The following is a 20,791-nucleotide window of genomic DNA, read 5'->3' as shown; positions in this document are numbered from 1 at the left end:
GTGTGTGTGTGTGTGTGTGTGTGTGTGTGTGTGTGTGTTTAGGGGGATCTCCCTTTCCCAGCCTCTAGCTCCTCAGGATCTTGGACAAGCATCCAGGAGTCCAGTGAGTTTTCAGGCCAACCCGGGGGTCTGAACTTGAGGTCAGCATTATGGCCTCCATCATGGCTGTCCAGTTTGCTACTGACTGTACCACCAGGCTGCCTACAGTCAAAATTCCTGAAGGATCTGCCCTCCGCCACACACACAGTTGGTATACTTCTTCTTTCTCTCCTCCAGCTTTTCCAATTAGACTTCCGTTCCTTCTACTTCAACCTAATTGCTCTTCTCAAGGTCACCAGAAACTGTGTATGACCAAATTCAAGCGTCCCTCTTTCACCTTTATTGTACTCAAATTTCTGAGCTCATCCATCACTCCCAGTCTTGTAAGACTCTATCTTGTTGACCACCAAATTAGCATCAGTTCCTGCTTTGGCTTTAGAATAAAATAATGGTTCTCAGCTGGAGGTAATTTTGTCCTCCCAGGGAACTTCCTGCAACGTCTGGAGACATTTTTGATTTTCACAACTAACAAATGGTGGGGGATTAGGAATGATGGTATTTATAGTATCTGGTGGATAGAGGCCAGGAATGCTGTTATATATCCTACAGCCTCTTCCCCAAATAAGGAGCCACCAGATACAAAGTATCAATAGTACTGAGGTTCAGAAACTCTGAGATACAAGGCTGTCATATATTTAAGGTTAATTATCTAGACCAGGGTCAATGGGCCAAGTCTGCCTGTTTTGTAAATAAAGTTTTATTGGAACCCAGCTATGTCCACTTGTTTATGTATTACCTACGGCTGCGCTTGTGCTACAACGGCAAAGCTTAATAGTTAGGACAGAGAGAGTAAAGCCTGCAAAGCCTGAAATATTTACTGTCTGGACCTTTTTTCAGAAATGTTTGTCCAGGGTGAGGGTGAGATTTTCTGACTTTTTTTTTTTAAGAGATATTTGCCATAGGGCACATGTGCTTGCTGGAGAGACTGAGAGACAGACAGCGAGAAATCACCCTGGGGGGATGGTCATGCCACAGTGGCTTCTCATTCATTCTCCTCTTGGGATTTTGGGCACACATGCACATGTGCCCAGCATGAGTTTCAAGCTGCTGGGTCAAGGACTCGAACCATGGTTGACTATGTGGGACTCCAGTGCCTTAACCACTTTGCCATCTGCTGGCCCCACGGTGAGGTTTTATAGAGAGTATGGCTTAAATATTCTATATTCATTCCTGAGTTCATTAAAGAAAGAAGAGATTTCTAAAGCCCACATCAAACAGAGTTGATGAATCACAATTCTATTTGGATATCTTAAAAACTATTTAATGTACTATGGGGCCAGCAAGGGGTGTGGTGGTTAAGGCGCTGGGATTCCCACATGGCTGACCAGTTCGAGTCCCGGACCTGGTGGCTTCCTTTCTCTGTTTCTCTCTCTCTCGCTCTTTCTCTGGCAAAACTCATGTGAAAATAATAATAATAATAAATAAATAAAGTTAACTAAAATATTAAAAAAAAACTAATGTACTAAACATCATCTTAGCAGATAAACATTCTGGAAGCATTTGTCTAATTTTATTCATAGTCTAGAAAATATTTCTATTTTCTGTAAAATCTTTTTTTTCTTGGTATTATACTTCTCTCTTCCATGAGACACACATTCACATGCACGTGCACACACAGGCACAGGAACCCCAACACAGTCGGTGCTCCATGAATCTACCCCCAGTCTGAGTCAGCTCAGGCCACGTGTGAGCACGTTTGGCACATTCAGGGAGGCCTCAGGACTCAAACCAAGGACCTTTCCATGCAGGACCAGGACCGGCTGCGCTACCACTGTACCACTTTCTGGTCCCTCCATAAAAATCTTAACTGGGCTTTTGATGGTAAATGTTCCCAAGCAACATACAAATAAGAAAAGAAAAACATACGAATAAGGCAAGAAAAACATTCAATAGGTGCCATCGAAAGGCAGTCAGAAAGCATGAAACACTAATTTTTGTTGGTTAAAATGTCCTTTGTCTCCACCTGGTGGAATAAAGAGTTGTAGTCTGTTTAATCCAAATGAGTGGAAGGTGCTGGTTCCTTTCAGAGGAACCCGGCAGGACCCTGACTGACCCCACACTTCCACTTGGACAAGAAGGTGGTAACTGAGAGTCAGCGCAGGGTGGTTTCATCACTGTTTCGTGTCAATAAGCCTCATGATCCATCCAGGTCATTACTCAATATGTGGTGGGTGGTGACGTGAGATAATACTGCACTATTTCTGAAAGACATCCGAGCGCAGAGGAGACGGATGCCGGACTCCATGTCTCCCACCCCAGTGCCTCGTGGAAGGGAAGACAGCCGCTAGTCCCAGTCTCCCTTCGTGGTGCTGAGGAAGGCTTATGGACAGGCAGCACGGCATGGAGGCAAAGAGCTTGCTAGGCACGGGCCACTTGGTGTTTACCGAAAATGAGCTTCAACTTTCTGTGTCTCAGTTTCTTTTCTTGTAAAAAAGAGGCTGCTAAAGTGCCTGACTCCCAGGTCTGCATCTGGACAAAGCCTGATTCAAATCTCTGCTCTGCTCTTTCTCTTTTTTAAAAGAATTATGAATTTTATTTTACTTATTTTTTAAGAGAGAGATTTTTGTTTGTTTTTTTGCTATAGGGTGTGTGCACTCGCTGGACGCTGGAGAGATGGAGAGACAGAAAGTAAGAAATCACTCCCCAGGGGAGATGGCCACACCGCAATCCCTTCTCTTCCATTCTCCTCCCAGGATTTTGGACATGGACACACAAGCACCTGGTGTGAGTTTAAGCTGCTGTGTCCAGGACCTGAACTGTGATTGACTATGTAGGCATCCAGCGATATAACCATTATGCCACCTGCTGGTCCCTATTATTATTTTAAAATTTACTACAGGGCATGCATATGAGAGAAAGAGAGAGAGAGAGAGGAATCAAGCCACCAGGTCTAAGACTCCAACTGCGGTCGGCCATATCAGAGTCCAGCACCTTAACTACTACACCACCTGTTGGCCCTCCATCTGTTTTTCACTGGTGATGTGGGCTGGAGCACATAATTTTACCTAACTTTAAGTCCTCATTTGTAAAACAAGGAAAAAACAGTATCTACAGCACATGAACTTTCTATGTGAGGATTAACTGAGTTCATGTCCATAAAGTATGTAACAAAATAAGTACTTAACAAATGTTAGCTGTTATTATTACTACCACTATCCTTTTCCATCTTATTTTAAATTATACCTAAAAAGGCCGTGTTGACAAATAGGTTTTATCTCATGTGTCAACTGATCAACTAGTTATGTCAGCTTGAAGCATTGTGATGAAAAGATTTTCAGCTCAATCTTAATGTGACACCAAAGATTGATTGATTAGTGATGTCTGCACTGAGCACAGGAGTGAGAGTTCCTTATTAGGTGTTCTAAAGTCATTCTCAAATCACTCAGCAGGGAGACAAAGAGAATGACAGTCATGGATATGGCTTAGGTTTGAAGGGAAGAAGAGTGAATCAGAGTCTCACCAATAACTTCCAGGAAAGATTTTTTAGTGAAGTTTTATCAGAAGTTCACTCTCTAAAGGTATCCATCCTTACCAGGTTCTGTGGTCACTTTTCACATATTCTAAGTCAGAAACGTGGTCCACAAGTATGATCAGAGGAGAGGTTTTTAATTTAATTTTATTTTTAAAAAGTGTATTTATTTTTCTTCTCCATAAGGAAGGGAGACAGAGAGACAAATACAGGGACAGAGATAGAGAGAGAGTACCCCCAACAGGGTCTTGATGCCATGATCCACCTCTAACCTCCAGCCAGCTCTAGATCATAGGCAAATATATGCTTGGTGTACTCAGGGAGGTCTCTGGATGTGAACCCAGAACCTTCTTATATGAGTCAGCCTCATGGAGTGTGGTGTTTTTCCACTACAGGGCTCATGTGCTTACTGGAGGGAGACAGAAAGAGAGAGAGAGAGAGAGAGCGAGAGAGCGAGAGAGAGTGCACACCACAGGAGATGGCCATGCCACAATCCTTTCTTCTCCATTCTCCTCTTGGGATATTGGGCATGCATGCACACGCACCCAGTGTGTTTCCCATGCCTCCGGGCCTGGGACTTGAACTGCGCACCTGAACCACCATAGTACCAGCTGGCCCCAGAAGAAGTGTTTCAAGAGTCTAGGTTCTTTTCGATCCTGAAACCTCAGACCATCTCAGTCTAGTTCTAACAGAACAATCACCCATCACAAACAGAGTCAGACGGCAGTCCAATTCCACCTACTTGCCGCACTCCTTGCAAGGAAAGATGGTAGTAGGGTCTGTCTCGCCGCTGGTGGTGCTATGAGAGGGAGAGCTCTTCACCGAGCAGTACCCGCTCTGGGCCCCACCAGATTTCTGCTTCCCAGAGGGGGTGGCTCCTCGGGCTTTGGTCACCTGGTTGGTGCCACCATGGATGCGGGCGTGGCCGTTCAATGCCTGTCGGGAGCTGAACACCTGGGGAAGAAAGGGAGTGACATGACATCTACAGTCCTGAAAAGGAAATTAGGGTTATTAGTTACTCAATGGCAAAACATATGACGCTTGAAACAGTGACTAACAACAGGGTACAAGAGTCTTATATAAGCAAATTTTGGGCATATGCCCACAGAAAGTAAAGCTCAAATACCACAACCACAAATGCCATGCCAAGTTTTAGAAAATCTCATCATTGTTATAATAGAAAGACAAGAGGCAACATGGCCCAGCATAAAGGACAAAGCTACTGTCTAGAAGCCAGGAGACGAGGGGTTGTGACCCAGCTGTCATAACTAACAGGGAGGCCCTCGGGCCTTCTGTACTTGTTCAAAACAAGGCGGCTGACCAGCTTCCACAATTCATTTTAAAACCTCAAACTCTCTCCTTCTTCTTCCCTCCTACTTTCTTCTTCTTTTACTTGAACAAACCAGATCCTACTCAAAAGCTCAAGTTAAAAGCAGAGGTGCTCTGGATGAAATGGAAATAGTACCCCAGAATTGAGCCTGTGTGTGCTCAGCTCTGTCTCGTCTAGGAAACTCTAGCACCCCAAGGGACACAATTTGAAAGACAAGGATATATGAGACTATATATATATATATAGTCTTGAGGCTAGCAAGGTTTAAGACCCACAACTTTAATTCAGAGCAATAAAAGGAGAAGCTTGCCATGAAGCAGGGCTTCTCAACCGCGGCACTACTGACATTTGAGCCTAGACAGTCCTCCATCGTAGGGGGTTGTACGGTATGGGATGTTTAGCGCACCTCCAGCCTCTATCTACCAGAGGCAAGTGGTACCTCTCCAGTGACATTGCCAAATGTTCCTGGGGGAACCAATCATTCTCGGTTCAGAACTGCAGTTGTAAAGGGATATAAACCTACTCCTTAATTCCAAGAGCCCCGATTTCCAGCTCGTCACACATGTCCGCTAAAGGGAGTACCCACAGCACTGTCCAGCTGTCGGTTTGCTCTGTGTTACGTTCGTGAGCTCCATTCATTGTCTTACAAAGGAAAAATATTCTTTTGTTGATTTAGCAACCAGAGTCCCCATCATTTAGGTAAGGAATAAAATGAGCATGCCTTTTCCCTGTGATTTTTTCTTTCTTTCTATTTTTTAAGATAGGATCTACCAATGTCACAATTCTCCTGCCTTAGACTCCTGAGTAGCTGGGACTATAGATGCATACCATGAGGCCCAAATTTTTAGGGTAGGCTGGGAATCAAACCTGGGCCTGCCACGTGGCCTCAGCTGATGAACAGCAGTGTCAACCAGTGCATACTACCACAGCTGGGCCATCCTGTGATTTTAAAGATATCTGTCTTGCTGAAAATTTCTGATTGGGAAAAGTAAAAGATGATTTTCCGCTAGTAAATAATTAACTGTCACAAAACTGTGACTCGAGGAAGCATCCAGTTTCTGTACAAATGCTGTCATTTAATTCTCTCTTAATCAACCCAGAACAGAAGCACTCTATACAAAATGGCAATGATGAAGAGATGAGGTCAGGTCATTAAACATCAAAACAAGTTAGAAATTTCTTACACACTTTCTTCAAAGCGAATACAAAATGTACATATATGTATATAGTTAACATTTTCATTTTTTCAAAAACATAAATCAATCAAATTTCTGCTATGAGAGCTAAATATTTTAAAGACTTTTGCTTTCTTCATAAGTGACAGACTCACTAAGCAACACACAGTAAAACAGAAAGCAGAAGTCTCCTATATGATATACAGCCGAGGCCAAGAGCACCAATCTGGGGAAAAGGGGCTCCGATGAAGGGAGCAACATTCTCATTTGGGGAGTAACACCTGTACAACTTGCCTCTACAGCTGGGTCTGGCTTTCAGAAACCTGATTTGGGAAAAGCTCACTAATTTATACTAGTGAGAAGCCAGAGAGAGAGAGAATCCAGAGTAAACGAGATTTAAAAACACCATTGAAGGTACACGTGGAAGGGCCAACAGATGGCATAGGGTTAAGGTGCTAGACTCCCACATGGCCTACTGCCGTTTGGTCTGGACTGGGAGGCTTAAAACAACACTGGGTGTATGTGCGTGCGTGTCCCAAATCCTGGGAGTTGAGTGGAAGAGAAGGGATGGTGGCATGGCCATCCTTCCAGGGAGTGATTTCTCTCTCTCTCTCTCTCTCTCTTTCTCACAAGCACACATGCCCTATAGCAAAAACATCTCTCTTAAGAAAAAAAAAAGAAATAAAGGTCAGTACAGTTGGGGCTTTATTTAGCACCAAGAATGATCGATTGGTAAGCTTGTTTTATTTTAGCTAGGTGATGTTTCTAACGTACTTGAAAAGTACTAAGTATTAGCCTAAAGCTTCTCTTTCAACCTTTTACCTGATGATTTATAAATCTTGTAGATTTAGTTACCCATACTCCCAAGAATACAGATAAAATTTATCTAAATCTTTGGAACAATCTTCTCAAATTTCAAATTGGTGACATTTGAATTAGCAGCATTTTATGGACTCCGAAATGCAAAACATTCCAGGTAAAACTGTAGCAGTGTGGGGGACAAATAATTATGTTATTAAAGGATGCTACTTGTCTGGGGCTACCCGAGTGCATTTACCCAACTGTGTATGACACACGGCCCCGGGGGAGTGCAGAGGCTGCAGGACGTATGGCGTGTCTGTTCTAGAAACCAATGCTCACTGAGTGTGCTGGATGCACACCTCCCAAGGGCAGGGATCATGTCTGTGCCCTCTAGCGCACAGCATCCGGCTCTACACAGGAGATACACTCCGTAAATATTCGTTGGCCAATAAATAAGAAAACGATGGCAACATAAGGTGCCCTCTGCCAAATTTTCATTTCCAAAGCACAACTCTTTGGAAAATGCATCATCTCTTAAAGTCAGGCATGGCTGCACTGTCCTCAACAGTCCCGGATCCCCAAAAGACAAAGACATACTTACAGCCCCACAGTTGGGCATTTCACAGATGAAGGAGCCTGAGGGCTGGCTCAGGGCCTGCAGGGGTGGCCCCTCAGTGGGAGCCACGATGGGGACTGGCGGTGGCTCTGGAGACTTCGACACTTCATTCTCCTCTTCTTTTGTGGATTTCCTATCTTCTTCCAGGTCCTCCTCCTCCTCTTCTAACTCTTCTTCCTCTTCACTTGTCTAGGATTCAAGTAATAAAAGCAAGAGGGGCAGATCCCCAAAGAGCATTCTTAGTGATGAACAAAACGCACAGGCGAGTAACAGACGGGGGGCTCGATGCTGGGGCTGGGTCGCTTTCTTTCTGTGTAAGTTATGGCTGACAGAGCCTGATGGGCACAATCTCTTAAAGGCTGGCTTTCGAACGCTTGGAATTTGGAGGTTCAGGAAGACTCCCTACCCCACTTCGAGTCTCTCATCACTTATATAAAACCACGCTAAAGTAAAGAGGAGAGATTTCTGTATGTAGATGTTCTTCACCTCGTTCGAGATAATCAGACCTGAAAAGGACAAACTTAGGGACCAGCAGTTGGTGTAATGGCTATGTCACTGAACTCCCAAGTAGTTGACCACGGTTCGAGTCCTGGACCTGGTGCCTTAAACTCACGCTGGGCGCGTGTGCGTGTGTGCCCAAGATCCCAAGAGGAGAATGGAGGAGAAGGGACTGCAGCATGGCCATCCCCCCTGACGAGTGATTTCTTGCTTTCTGTCTCTCTGTCTCTCTGACAAGTGCATGCGCGCTATAGCAAAAAACCTCCCCCCCCAAAAAAGAAAAGGACAAACTTAGAGAGGCTGCCCTGCTTGTGAGCAGCTCCATATCTTTGCAGCCATGAGGAGGGGTTTCAAAGAACAACACTGAGGAGAACTCCTTGGAGAGAGACTAGAGACTTACAATGCTTTGTCTGATAGGTTCTGTAACAACACACTTCCATGCAAGACACCTGATCTGACCCAAGGCATGGGGAACGCATGTGATACATAGTTTTCCTGCTTTGGTCTTGCAAGAAACAGAAGGAAAAGGAGAAAAAATGGAAAGGAAGGTCCTCCCTCATCCCCACCCCTTCTAAGACTTTTGTCATAGGGTGTGTGCTCTTGCCAGAGAGAGATGTGGGGGCATGAAAAATCACCCTCTTGAAGGGATGGCCACGCCATAGTCCCTTGTGTCAGGACTTTGAGCACACATGCACATGCACATGCACATGCACCCAGCATGATTTTCAAGCCCCCAGGTCTGGGACTTGAACTGTGGTCGGCCATGTGGGAATCCAGAGCCTGAGCCACCACGTCACCTGCTGACCCTGGCAAATTCTCTTTTGTTTATTGTGTGTGTGTGTTTTTTTTTTCCTTTGTTGTCTCTGACCATCCTTGAAGAAAGCAGTGTATTCAATGTTTTTCTTTATTGATTCTCCTTCTAGAGGCATTTTATGAAAAAGGACACAAAGAAGTACTTTTCCGTGAATAATGATCCTCTGCTTCCATGTCTACTCTCCCTACTTCAGAACAGCAAACACATGGAGAATTAAGCAGGTCTCCTCCTTCTTCAAGGTTAACAAAACAGTAAGTTACTGGAGTGGGTGCTCTGGGTGGGTTGGGACGAAGGGCAGGGATCTAGGAGGCCTTGGTGCTGGCTCTTGCTTAGCTTTTTTATTCTGCTCCATCCTCAGTGGGCTGGAGTGAAGGATGTTAGCTTCTGCAGGCCCAGAAAGGGCTGAGAAAGGGAATTCTAAGTCGTATCAACCTCACTTGAGCATAGATTTCACGGTTTACAAACGCTTCCACATTTATGCGCCATTGACTAGGCTGTAAACAGTCCTGCCATTTTACAAATGAGGAAATGAAAGGTATGTCTGGCTGCCTCTGCCCTGACCCATCACTTGCTTCTGCCAGACTCTCTTTGCTTAAAGCACGTGGGCTCCAGTTTGCTTTACCCGCAACAGTGATGTAACTCTGAGTGGGCCTATGATTCGTAGAACCCAGAAGCAAGACTTTGCAAGAAGAATAAGGATTTCTGGGAAGATCAATATCCTTGGATCAGAACCCATAAGCTTCGTCTCTCCAGTTTGGATCTGTGAGGAGTTGGCGAGGGTATGAGTGTGTGTACACACACGTGTGTGTGTGTATGTGTGTGTGAAGACCATGCCTGTCACTATGAAGTGTTTAGCACTCTCCTCACTGTCTCAGTGTTCTCTGTCTTTAATATCTCATGTATGCATATTGGAGAGGGTATATGAGGAGACTTCAAAATGTTCACGGAAATATGAAATAGCCGTTTAGTTTGGTGCAAAAATATTTTTTTTAAATCTATGTGTAGTTTTTTAAAAGTAACACATTTCTATGAAAAAAGTTTTAAGGTTTTTTGTCATGGGGTGCATGTGCTCACTGGAGAGAGACAGAGAGAGGAAAAATGAGAAATCATCCCTCCCACCACAGGGGGATGGCCATGCCACGATCCCTTCTCCTCCTTCTTGCTCTCAGGACTTTGGGTGCATATGCACCTGGTGTGAGTTTCAAGCTGCTAGGTCTGGGACTCAAACTGCAGTCAGCCATGTGGGAGTCCAGCGCCTTAACCACCATGTCGCCTGCTGGCTCCTCTATGAACTTTTTGATGACATCCTCATATTAACAGGATATATTTAAGAAATGGTTTGAGTTTCCAGTGTGTTAATTAGGTTAATGATTACATTTGCAGGGGGACCTCAGTGAATACTAATGTAGGCCTTACAAAGTATTATTATGATATGAGCTGCAGGTCTCTAGTACAGAACATAACAGTTGATGTCACTTAGGTGGTTTTATTCCTGCAGGAATTCACCATCTTTCAATGAGAGAGTTTCAGGAAAAACCACGTTAAATCAAACTCCAAGGGTTTGCCACATTCCTTATAGAACTGGAACTTGGCGGCTTCGATTTTTTTTTTTTTTTTTGAGAGGTTTTTGCTATAGGGCGCGTGCGCTCGCCAGACAGACAGAGAGAGATAGAGAGACAGAAAGTGAGAAATCACCCCTCAGGGGGGATGGTCACGCTGCAATCCCTTCTCCTCCATTCTCCTCTCAGGATCTTGGGCACGCACGCACACACGCCCTGTGTGAATTCTAAGCCACCGGGTCCGGGACGCGAACTGTGGTCAACTATGTGGGAGTCCAGCGACATAGCCATCACGCTAACTGCTGGTTCCCCGCGGCTTCGATTTTTAAGCAGATGATGGCCTACAGTTTGGCGCTTAAAGTGAATTACACAATAACTCTTAATAATAATGGTACTTGTTTCATGGTACTGGTTATAAATACAACTTCCTCACAATGCTATTCTTTGACTTAAAAATTAGAAGAAACGTTCCATATAGCCACACACTTACAGATGAAATTATACTGTACTGTGATTTTGTATGTCTCAGGAATTTCCATAGGTTTTATTTCAACTGGTAATCTATACGTGCCCACAAAATGATTTATCATCAAGCCATATGGCTCACCAAAGTGACTAAGAGATACAAAGATAGGAGAACAAACATCTTAACATGTAGAACTTTGTACCAACAAGTTGGCTACTTTATGATGTATTACAAAATGAAGCACTTGGGAATATTCCAAAATTGTTAGAAGGTGGGCAAATACAAGGGAAGAAAGAGGGTATATATTTAATATGCTCAAGCCTTGCGTGTCTACATTATTTCGTGTTTTAAAATTTTTTTTATTTAAAGATTTATTTATTTATTTAAATTTGACCAGACAGGGACAGAGTGAGAGAGAGAGCGAGGAAGGGAAAGCGCGAAGCAAGCTGCCAGGTCTGGGACTCGAACCGAAGTAGAAGTCCAGCCCCCCTAACCACTACACCACCTGCTGGCCCCAGTCTACACTATTTCTTGAAGAGGATGATATTTTCACTTCTCAAGCATGTAAATAGAATTCACAGTATGAAAAATATTATGTTGGAACTACAAATGCTTGACAACCCAAATTTGCTCAAAGACACAAATTTGAGTGTTATGTCACTAATGATAATGACTATGTATTGTATGCCTGCTATGCGTACATCTCACACACACACACACACACACACACACACACACACACACACAAAATTTCTAGTTCTCACAACCCTGTACAAATTGTTCTATTTTACACAAATGAGGAAATTAGCCAGCAAACTAATGTTCTCAAGGTCACATGACTGATAAAGAAGCTCAACTGATATTCGAAACTGGGCCTTTTTTTTTACACTATAGGGTGTGTACGCTCACCAGACAGACAGAGACAGAGAGACAGAAAGCGAGAAATCACCCCCCAGGGGGAATGGCCATGCTGCAATCCCTTCTCCTCCATTCTCCTCTCGGGATCTTGGGCACGCATGCACACGTGCCCGGCGTGAGTTTAAGTCACTGGGTCCGGGACTCAAACCATGGTCTACTACGTGGGAGTCCAGCGACATAGCCATTACGCTAACTGCTGGTCCCCAAAACTGGGCCTTTCTTACTCCAAAACCTCAACCTTCTTTACTCCTTGGTCCTGATGCAAATATTTGCAGGTGCACATCTGCCCCTTTGTAAATGGCTAGAGAGTCTAACCTATCAAACCATTGGAACCAGCTTTCTTTAATGTCAAAGGCAATGAGGCTGCTTCCCAAGCCCCTCGCCATTGGCCCATGCTCCAGGGAAACTGGTACAGGTAAACAGTAGGGGAGTAGGGAACCATTGTGGGAAACAGCAAAACACGGGTGCACTTTCCCTTGACCCTTGGCGTCCTGACCACTGTGTTCCTCAGTCAGATAACTGCCTGGCATGCTTTCTTGAGTTGTGCTGCATTTTGGTCACAAATGGGCCCTGAGTAGGGCAGTGTGAGCACAAACAGCAGGGTACAAGAGGGTGTGGGACGTACACTTTCCTCCAACCTCCTTAACGGAACCCACCTTGGCCCTCTCCTGCCTTTAAGGGGAGAAGCATCTATGATCGCCCAGGCCAGAAGCCAATCTACTCCTGCTGCATGAGCCATTGTGCTGTGTTGGCCTGGCTACCTGCAATCGTCCCTGCAAGCCTCCTCCTTTCCCTTCTCCCTTTTAAGTCCTCAATAACCTTTGAGCTACCTGAGTGTTCCATCTGGGGGGAAAACGTTGCCTTTCCCTTTAATAAAACATTGAGGCCACATGAGCAAGAGACCTATTGAAGGTGTCTTAGGCTCAGGGGACAAAGGCTGGGACTGCGTCCTAGGGCTGTGCCTTCTGTGTCCTCCTGAATGTTTGCATGATTCCAATTTTTCATTTTCCCTTGGCAAACTATGCTCAGAAGGCTGACTGTGGACACAGTACCCATGAGGGAGCTGTGAGCTACCATGCTGGCCTTAAATCGGGATTTTCTTGTTTTTGCAGGCCTGACTCATCTCTGCACATAAGCTTTTTGCTCTCCCTAAGCTCACAAGTGACAAGGGTGTGGATGTTCCTCACCCAGCTTAATACTGGTTCCTGGCAAATAAGTCCAAGAGGGTGTGGCCCTTAGGTATTGGCTTAACCACTCATTCTAATATGAGGCTCCATGCTGACCTGGGCCTTTTTCTTTTTCTTTTTTTAAATTTTAGATTTTTGCCACAGGGTGCACAGGCTTGTTGGAGAGAGACAGAGAGAAAGTGAGAAATCGCCCCTGGGGGGGATGGGCCATGCTGCAATCCCTTCTTCACTCTCCTCTTGGATTTTGGGCACACACACAGTGCCTGGCATGGTTTTTAAGCTGCCAGGTCTTTGACTTGAATCACGGAGTGGGCCATGTGGGATCCAGCGCTTTAACCACTGTACTACCTGGTGAATATAAGGCCCCTGAGCCTGGGTCTTTCTACTCACAGTGCCCTGTTAGCCCCGGATGGCACAGGTGCCTACCTGAGAACATCTTCCTCAGAGACACTCCTTTGTTCAGAATCTCCTTGTTTATGCCACCTCCCTCCAGTGAGTTCACAGAGGGAACAATGGTATGAACCGGAGTGACTTCTACCTTGGAAAAATGTCCACCCACTCATTCAGCAAAGGTTTACTGAGTACCTCTGTTACGCCAGGCCCTGTCCTAGGCTCTTGGAAGCACCTGAGCCTCAGAGACACAATTTACACTAGGAGACTATTTCCTCCAACTTTGTCCTTTCCCAAAACACAGCACTACCAGAACTGAGAACATTCGAGAATCAGAAGGGGCTTCCAACATCATCTAAATCATCTGGCCCATTTGACATGTGAACAAACCTAGGAGGCAGGTCCTAGGTCTCCAGGGCCAGGATTCTCTGTGCTTCCTCGTTTACTGTCTGTTCTACTTATTTGGAAAGTCATGCTCTGTAATTTTGGGCAAGTCTCTTTTCCCTCTCTGAGCCTTAACCTGCCTGTGAAATGGGGGAACTGGCTGAGGGAGGGAGGAAGACAGACAGAGAGAGAAAGAGAGAGACAGAGAGCAAGAGAATCACTAAGGCCGTACTTAAGACGTTCCAGTTCTCATCTCATTCTGCTTTTAAACACACTTAGGTTCATGGTACACTTTCCACTGTGTATGCATTATCTTCCGAACTAGAATATATGCTCTGGGGTTGGGGTAGGGAAGGCAGAGACCACTTAACTTGCTGGGTCACCCATAGTACCACATGCTTACATTGTAAGGATTCAGAGGAGGCTATACTTTTTTTTTTTTTTTCACATTAGGCCATGGATGAGCAAAAGGCTCTTCCTATATAATTTATTATTACTTAAACCCATCAAACAAAAGCCCCTTGGGGCGTGGTGGCGCCCGCCCTATGGCAAAAACAAAAGCCCTGGTCACAGAAAACCCTAAATACAGAATACTGCAATACCATTCTATTCAACAGACTTCTCTTTCCTGATATTTGGACCTAAATATAAATTTATATATGTATGTATATTTCATAACTATAATCAATTCTTAGGTAAGAGCTTATATATATTTTTTTTTCTGAAAGATTTTTGCTATAGGTGTGTGTGCTCACTGGAGAGACAGAAACAGAGAGACAGAAAGCGAGAAATCACTCCCCAGGAGGGATGGCCACACCGCAATCCCTTCTCCTCCACTTTCCTCTTGGGATCTTGGGCACGCATGCACACGTGCCCAGCGGAGTTTTAAGCTGCTGGGTCCGGGACTCGAATCGCGGTCGACTATGTGGGAGTCCAGTGATATAACCATTACGCCATCTGCTGGTCCCAAGAGCTTATATTCTGAAGCATTAAGTTCAAGTGTTTTTATACTTCTCTAAGAGAATTTGACTGCTCTTAAATACTACATAAGAAAACCAGACTCAGACAACACACGTACCAGTTGTGTGACCCTGGCCAACTTAACCTCTGAGCCTTAGCTTCCTTCTTCACAGAACGGGCATGAAATGAAGTGACTGGATTAAACGAGTCAGTGTTTATAAAATGCCTAGCATAATGCCCAGCACACACCAAGTGTCAGTTAAGTGGCCGTTAAAGAAAATCACCGAAACATATTCTAACATGAATAGGGCACAATTGGGAATAAAAATCGAACTGCAAATAGTCACATCATTCATGAATTCTAAGCACGTTTGCCAATGATGATAGAGACGGGAGTTTAGTATTTTGTTCTAAAGACAAAATTTTTATATACACATACATGGTAGGTGAGGTTTTCCACCAAGTATGTAAAGGAGGGCATAGAGGTGGAGAGGAGAATCAGTTATAAACATCACAAGGGATAGTAATTATCAAGGTCAGACATAAGGGGTTCAGAGACTATTTTGTTATATCATATATACCTAATCTTCTTTAAAAAATATTTTAATTTAATTTTATTTGTTATTATTATTATTTTTAACTTGATCAGAAAGAGAGAGAAAGTGAGAAAGCAATCTGCCAGGTCCAGCACTCAAACCAGTCAGCCATGTGCGAGTCCAGTGCCTTAACCATCACATCACCTGCTGGCTCCTCTAATCTTTTTTTTAAGTTTATTTATTTCTTCTATTAGGGAGATACAGCAGACAGGCACCCTCAACGAGGTTCCTACATGGTGTGCTCAGGGAGGTCCCAGGACATGAACCCAGAACCTTTCCCATGTGGGCCCAGTTACACTACAACTATGTTGCCATCTGGCCCTTTAATCTTTTTTTTTTTTTTTTTAAACTTTATTTCTGGGACCAGCAGATGGCACAATGGTTACATCGCTGGATTTCCATGTTTTTGACCGTGGTTCAAATCCTAGACAAGTGGCTTGAAACCCATGTCAGGTGCATGTGCAAGCATGCCCAAAATCCTGAGGGGAGAATGGGAGACTGAAGGTGAAGGGACTGTGGTATGGCCATCCCCCCAGGGGGTGATTTCTTGCTTTCTCTCTGTCTCTCCAGCAAGGACATGTGCCCTATAGCAAACAAACAAACAAAAACCCAAAACAAAACAAAAACAAAAACAAAAACAACAAACAAACAAACCTAATAAACGATTTCTTCAGGACCAGCAGATGGCATAATGGTTATGCCGCTGGACTCCCACATAGTCAACTGTGGGTTGAGTCCCGCATCCAGCAACTTAAAAACTCGCGCCAGGTGCATGTGTGTGCATGCCCATAGCCCTGAGAGGAGAATGGAAGAGAAGGGATTGTGGTGTGGCCGTCTCCCCTGGGGGGTGATTTCTTGCTTTCTCTCTCTCTGTCTCTCCAGTGAGTGTATGCAGCTTGTAGCAAAAATCTCTCTCTGTAAAAAACAAACAAAAACCCCTTTATTTCTTTTTTTGGGGAGTTTTTTTTTGTTTTGTTTTTTTTTTTTTTTTGGTTATAGGGTGTGTGTGCTCACCAGACAGACAGAAAGAGAGAGAGACGGAAAGCAAGAAATCATCCCCCAGGGGGAATGGCCACGCTGCAATCCCTTCTCCTCCATTCTCCTCTCGGGATCTTGGGCACGCACGCACACGCGCCTGGTGTGAGTTTAAGCTACCGGGTCTGGGACTCGAACCGCAGTCGACTATGTGGGAGTCCAGCGACATAGCGATTATGCTAACTGCTGGTCCCCCCCCCCCCTTTATTTCTTCTGAGAGAGAAAGAGAGAGAAAGGGAGGCACTCCCAACAGGGTCTTCACACTGCAACCCACCCCCGGCTTTAGCCAGTCAGGAGTCACAGGTGCACACGTGCCTGGCATATACAGAGAGACCCTGGGACATCAACCTGGGACCATCTCACTGGGCTTCAGCATCACAGAGCGTTGCACTAATGTCATCACTGTGGCTGACCGGCATGTATTTCATCTCAATACACAGATGACTTTAGATGTCTGCTAGTGAAGAAAATCGATGTCAGGGATACATGACAGTGTAAGAATTAGAGCCATCCACACACTGCTGACCAGGCCCTCAATGACTGAGAGTTCTTGGTACTCTCTAGAGGTCAAAGTGCTGTCTCATGCCTTATAGACTGCCAGGGCAAACTCCTAGGGCTCCCTCGTCTCTCTGAGGCCTGTTACAGTCTTAGATCAGTAGCAGCTATGACATGAGAGGAGGGATGAAGAAAGAATACTCCAGGTGGTCATGGTACCCAGTTATAAACCAAGTAAGCCAAGGTTCAGGCCCGCCTGGTTATCTCTCCTGGCTTCTCCCTATCTTAAAACACAAGCCAGCCCTTTCCTAAGCTGCAGGCCAAACCTGAGGATGCCTCCCTCCACCAGTCTAAGGGATTCAGCTTCGAAATCCACGAGGGAGCCAGGCCTCTGTCACCCGTCGCTGCTGCTATCTGGCTATCCTGGGAGCAGAGGCAAACCAAAGCTGGCTGTGAGGTGGGACGAGCACGAGCAACAACTCAGTAGCTGCACTCACCACGCAGTCGTCGATGATGTCCGCCAGGCGTGTCCGGTGTTTCCGCCCTAGCCGCATTATCTTCTTCCACGTGTAGTAGTACTCCACGCACTGAGCCACCGTCTTGGACTTCACCTGCCAGAAAGCGAGCTCAGAATCAGTTTCAGCAGTGGACAGCGAGCCACGCAGCAAGCCTTTTACCATATTTAATTTTAGGGGCCAGCAGGTGGCATGGCGGTTAAGGTGCTGGACTCCCACGTGGCCCACCGCAGTTCGAATACCAGATCCAGTAGCTTGAAACTCACACCAGGGATGTGTACATGTGTGCCTAAAATCCCAGGAGGAGAATGGAGGAGAAAGGATTGTGGCATGGCCATCCCTCCCAGGGGATTTCTCACTTTCTGTCTCACTGTATGTCTCTGTCTCTCCAGTGACCGCACACACCCCATGGCAAAAAAAACTGGAAAAAAAACTTTAATTACTTAAGAGGTGAGTTTGTATAGTTCAATAGAAAATGTATACGATGAAAAGCCTCTGTCTCACAGCTGTCTCACGCCTCACCCCTGCAACATAGGTAGCCATCTGTATTCACTCTGCAAGTGCCATTCCAGAAGTTCTTTACACGTGTTTCAGCAAACACAAAATTAGATTCCTCTTCCACCATCTTTCCTGATAAAAAGGTAGCATTTGTCTTCCGACTTGATTTTTTCCACAATATAGCTTAGAGGGTTGTTGTTGTTGTTTAGATCAGTCCATAGAGTCCTTACTCATTTTTTAAACTCATAAAAATAAGTAATGTCTTTTTACGTGATGCACTTGAATGTGTTTAGTTCTCTGACTTATTGACCTTCAGAATCTATGAAGAATGTTCTTTAGTAACAGAATAGGAGTATTAGGAAAAAGCTATGACAGAGCTTAGATTTTGTAGAAACAAGCTTTGTCCTGTTTACTCCCAAAGAGGAAAAGGCATCTGTATTTTAAATTGAAAATATTTCTTTGTGGAGTTCCTATGCTCTGGTGGGGTTTAATACAGTGGGTTTTCTGGAAGTAGAGTCATGGTTGGCCCGACCCTGGGGGTCATCCTTGGGGATAGGAATGTGGCCACCTGCCTGGTGAGCTGGCAAGGGCACCCCAGAAGTCCTTTCTCCTCAAAAGTTCCCCTCACATTCACTAGACATCTACAATTTCTACACCAGCATCATCCCAGGCAGTGAAGATTCTGCCCCACAGAACCCTGGTTTAAAACCTTCGCTGCCTGGCAAGCACAACCCACAAACCCTGTCAGCAAAGTGTGAGGCCTTCAAGGACCGAAGCCTGGGCCGGTCATTCCAGGGAGAAGGTGACTCCCAGAAGACAGGAGCACGGGAACTGCTGGGCATTAGGGGTTGTAAAGGGCATCAGGAAGGGAAAGGCAGATCTAGAGATGGAGGCAAGTCAGAGACAAAGCCTGCCTTGCCTGCTCATCCAGGCAAGACCAGATGGAAGAAAGGAGACATGCCACCCTAAGACACCAGCCAAGAGAGCCAGTGGGAGCTGTCACCTGTGACCCTGTTCTCTGTGAACACTCTTAATCATCCTTAAAAATACAGCATGTCAGGGTCACCAGGTGACGTGGTGGTTAAGGGCACTGGACTCCCACATGGCCGACTGTGGTTCGAGTCCTGAACCTGGTGGCTTGCTTTCTCACTTTCTTTTTTTCTCTTTCTCTCACTCTGGTCAAATTAAAATAAATAAATAAACGGATTTAAATAAAATAATTCTTTTAAAAAAAATGGCAGAACCAACAGGTGGCATGGTGGTTAAGGTGCTGGACTCCCACATGGTCTAGGAGTGTCAATCCCAGACCTAATGGCTTGACACTCACACCAGGCATGCACATGTTTGTGCCCAAAAATCCCTGGAGGAGAATAGAGAAGGAATTGCAGCAAGGCCATCCCCTCTGGGGTGTGATTTCCCATGTTGCCTCTCACTGTCTCCGGCGAGCACATGTGCACAAAGGCAAAAATCTTTAAAAAAAAAAAAAAATTAGAGCTCCATTCTTCATTAGTTTGTGGAAATCCTCTTTGTATCATTTTAACTTTTTAGCCTAAGCACCTGTCTATTAAGTTTATTAAACCACTCTACTAAATTTATTACTTGTATGAAGTTTTGTTTCATCTATGTGAAAGGGGTTTAATTTGCTGTAAAATGCTGCATATGCAGAATATTATTTTTACTGTCATTGTCATGATTAGAGGCCTAACACCAGAAACTCTGTTACTGGGGAGGGGAGGTTACAGGTCCTCCTCTCTCTGTTTCTCAAAGGTTCTCTCAGAAATATGGTAGATTCGTCAAATGAACATGATAATAAATTATGTGATATTTGAACCAGAAGGCCCAGTTCTAGTTATCTGGACAGAATGTATCAACTACATGTTTTTATTAAGATACAATATTTATTTTAAAAATAGGGGCCATACAGTAGCACAAGTGGTAAAATGCAACACTCTGTGAGGCTGACCCACATGGGAAGGTTCTGGGTTCCTATCTGAAGGCCTCCCTGAGTTCACTGAGCATGTGCACCCAACATCATGGGCGGGCCAAGGCTGGGGTGGACTGCAGCACCCAGACCCTGCTGAGGGGGCTGTATGTCCTTCTCTCTGCCTCTCTCACTCATGGAAGAAATAAATAAACTTAAGAATAAAAACCCCAAAAGAGAGAAAATAACCCCCCACGTCACTACCATGTTCAAATAACCTACGTCTTCTTTCTCCTTCATTATCCCCCTCCCCATACCTCTCACACAGGGGTCATGCCATCCCTGTAATACCTACCAGCCTTCATTAGCAAGGGGTAGGAGACATCCTTTCTGTGAGAGCATTAAACCAGTAACCAAGTATCTCTAAGTATCTTCAGGTATACAATTTTCTATATTTAATTTCAAGTGAGCAACGAGGAAAATCCACTTACCATCTTCTGTACAAAAATAAAGTCTTTGCTGTAAGTGGCTAGTGCTTTATTAAACAGTTTCCTTTCTAGGGAGGTCCACTTGTCAGAACCTACAACAACAAAAAAAGACCCCACAAACTTTGTAAGAACAGCTCACAGTTCTCTTTACTTTCAGTTGCTAGTTCACTCAGTCAAGTTACCAAATACAACTGTTCAGCAAGTGAAATAATTGAAATCACATTCCCATTTAAACCAAAAAGCCAGGTTGGCCCTGTAACATAGTGGTTAGGTGCTATGCATTGGGAGCTGGACTCCACATGACCAACCATGGTTGAAATAAGGGCCTGGAGGCTTGAAAATCATACTAGACCCACGTGTGTCCATGCCTAATGTCCTGATGGGAAGGAGAAATGGAGGATAGCGATTGCAGTGTGGCCATGCCCACTGGGGCTCTTTCCTCCCTCCCTCTCTCTCTCTCTCTCTCTCTCTCTCTCATTCTCTTTCTATAGCAATCACACATGCCTTCTGGCAATTAAAAAATAAAGAAATTAAAAAAAAAGAAATGCCACTGTAGTATCATGGTTGGCAGCCCTGA

At 44.8% G+C, this 20,791-nt stretch overlaps 1 protein-coding gene across 1 annotated transcript in view; it reads right to left on the bottom strand.

The window, feature by feature from the left end:
- The window catches only part of TRERF1 (transcriptional regulating factor 1), a 286,295-nt gene that overhangs the window by 13,969 nt on the left and 251,535 nt on the right, over positions 1 to 20,791 (bottom strand). Inside the window, exons 15-18 of the mRNA XM_027771903.1 lie at positions 20,218 to 20,306; positions 17,290 to 17,403; positions 7,476 to 7,679; positions 4,311 to 4,522 (exon numbers count right to left, since the gene is read on the bottom strand). Of these exons, the coding sequence (XP_027627704.1) occupies positions 4,311 to 4,522; positions 7,476 to 7,679; positions 17,290 to 17,403; positions 20,218 to 20,306 (619 nt within the window). The remainder of the gene's footprint in view (positions 1 to 4,310; positions 4,523 to 7,475; positions 7,680 to 17,289; positions 17,404 to 20,217; positions 20,307 to 20,791) is intronic.

Source organism: Tupaia chinensis, unplaced genomic scaffold (assembly GCF_000334495.1).
Source record: "Tupaia chinensis unplaced genomic scaffold, TupChi_1.0 Scaffold000238_1, whole genome shotgun sequence".
NCBI classification, from domain to species: domain Eukaryota; kingdom Metazoa; phylum Chordata; class Mammalia; order Scandentia; family Tupaiidae; genus Tupaia; species Tupaia belangeri.
This window is presented reverse-complemented; position numbering and strand designations above follow the sequence as displayed.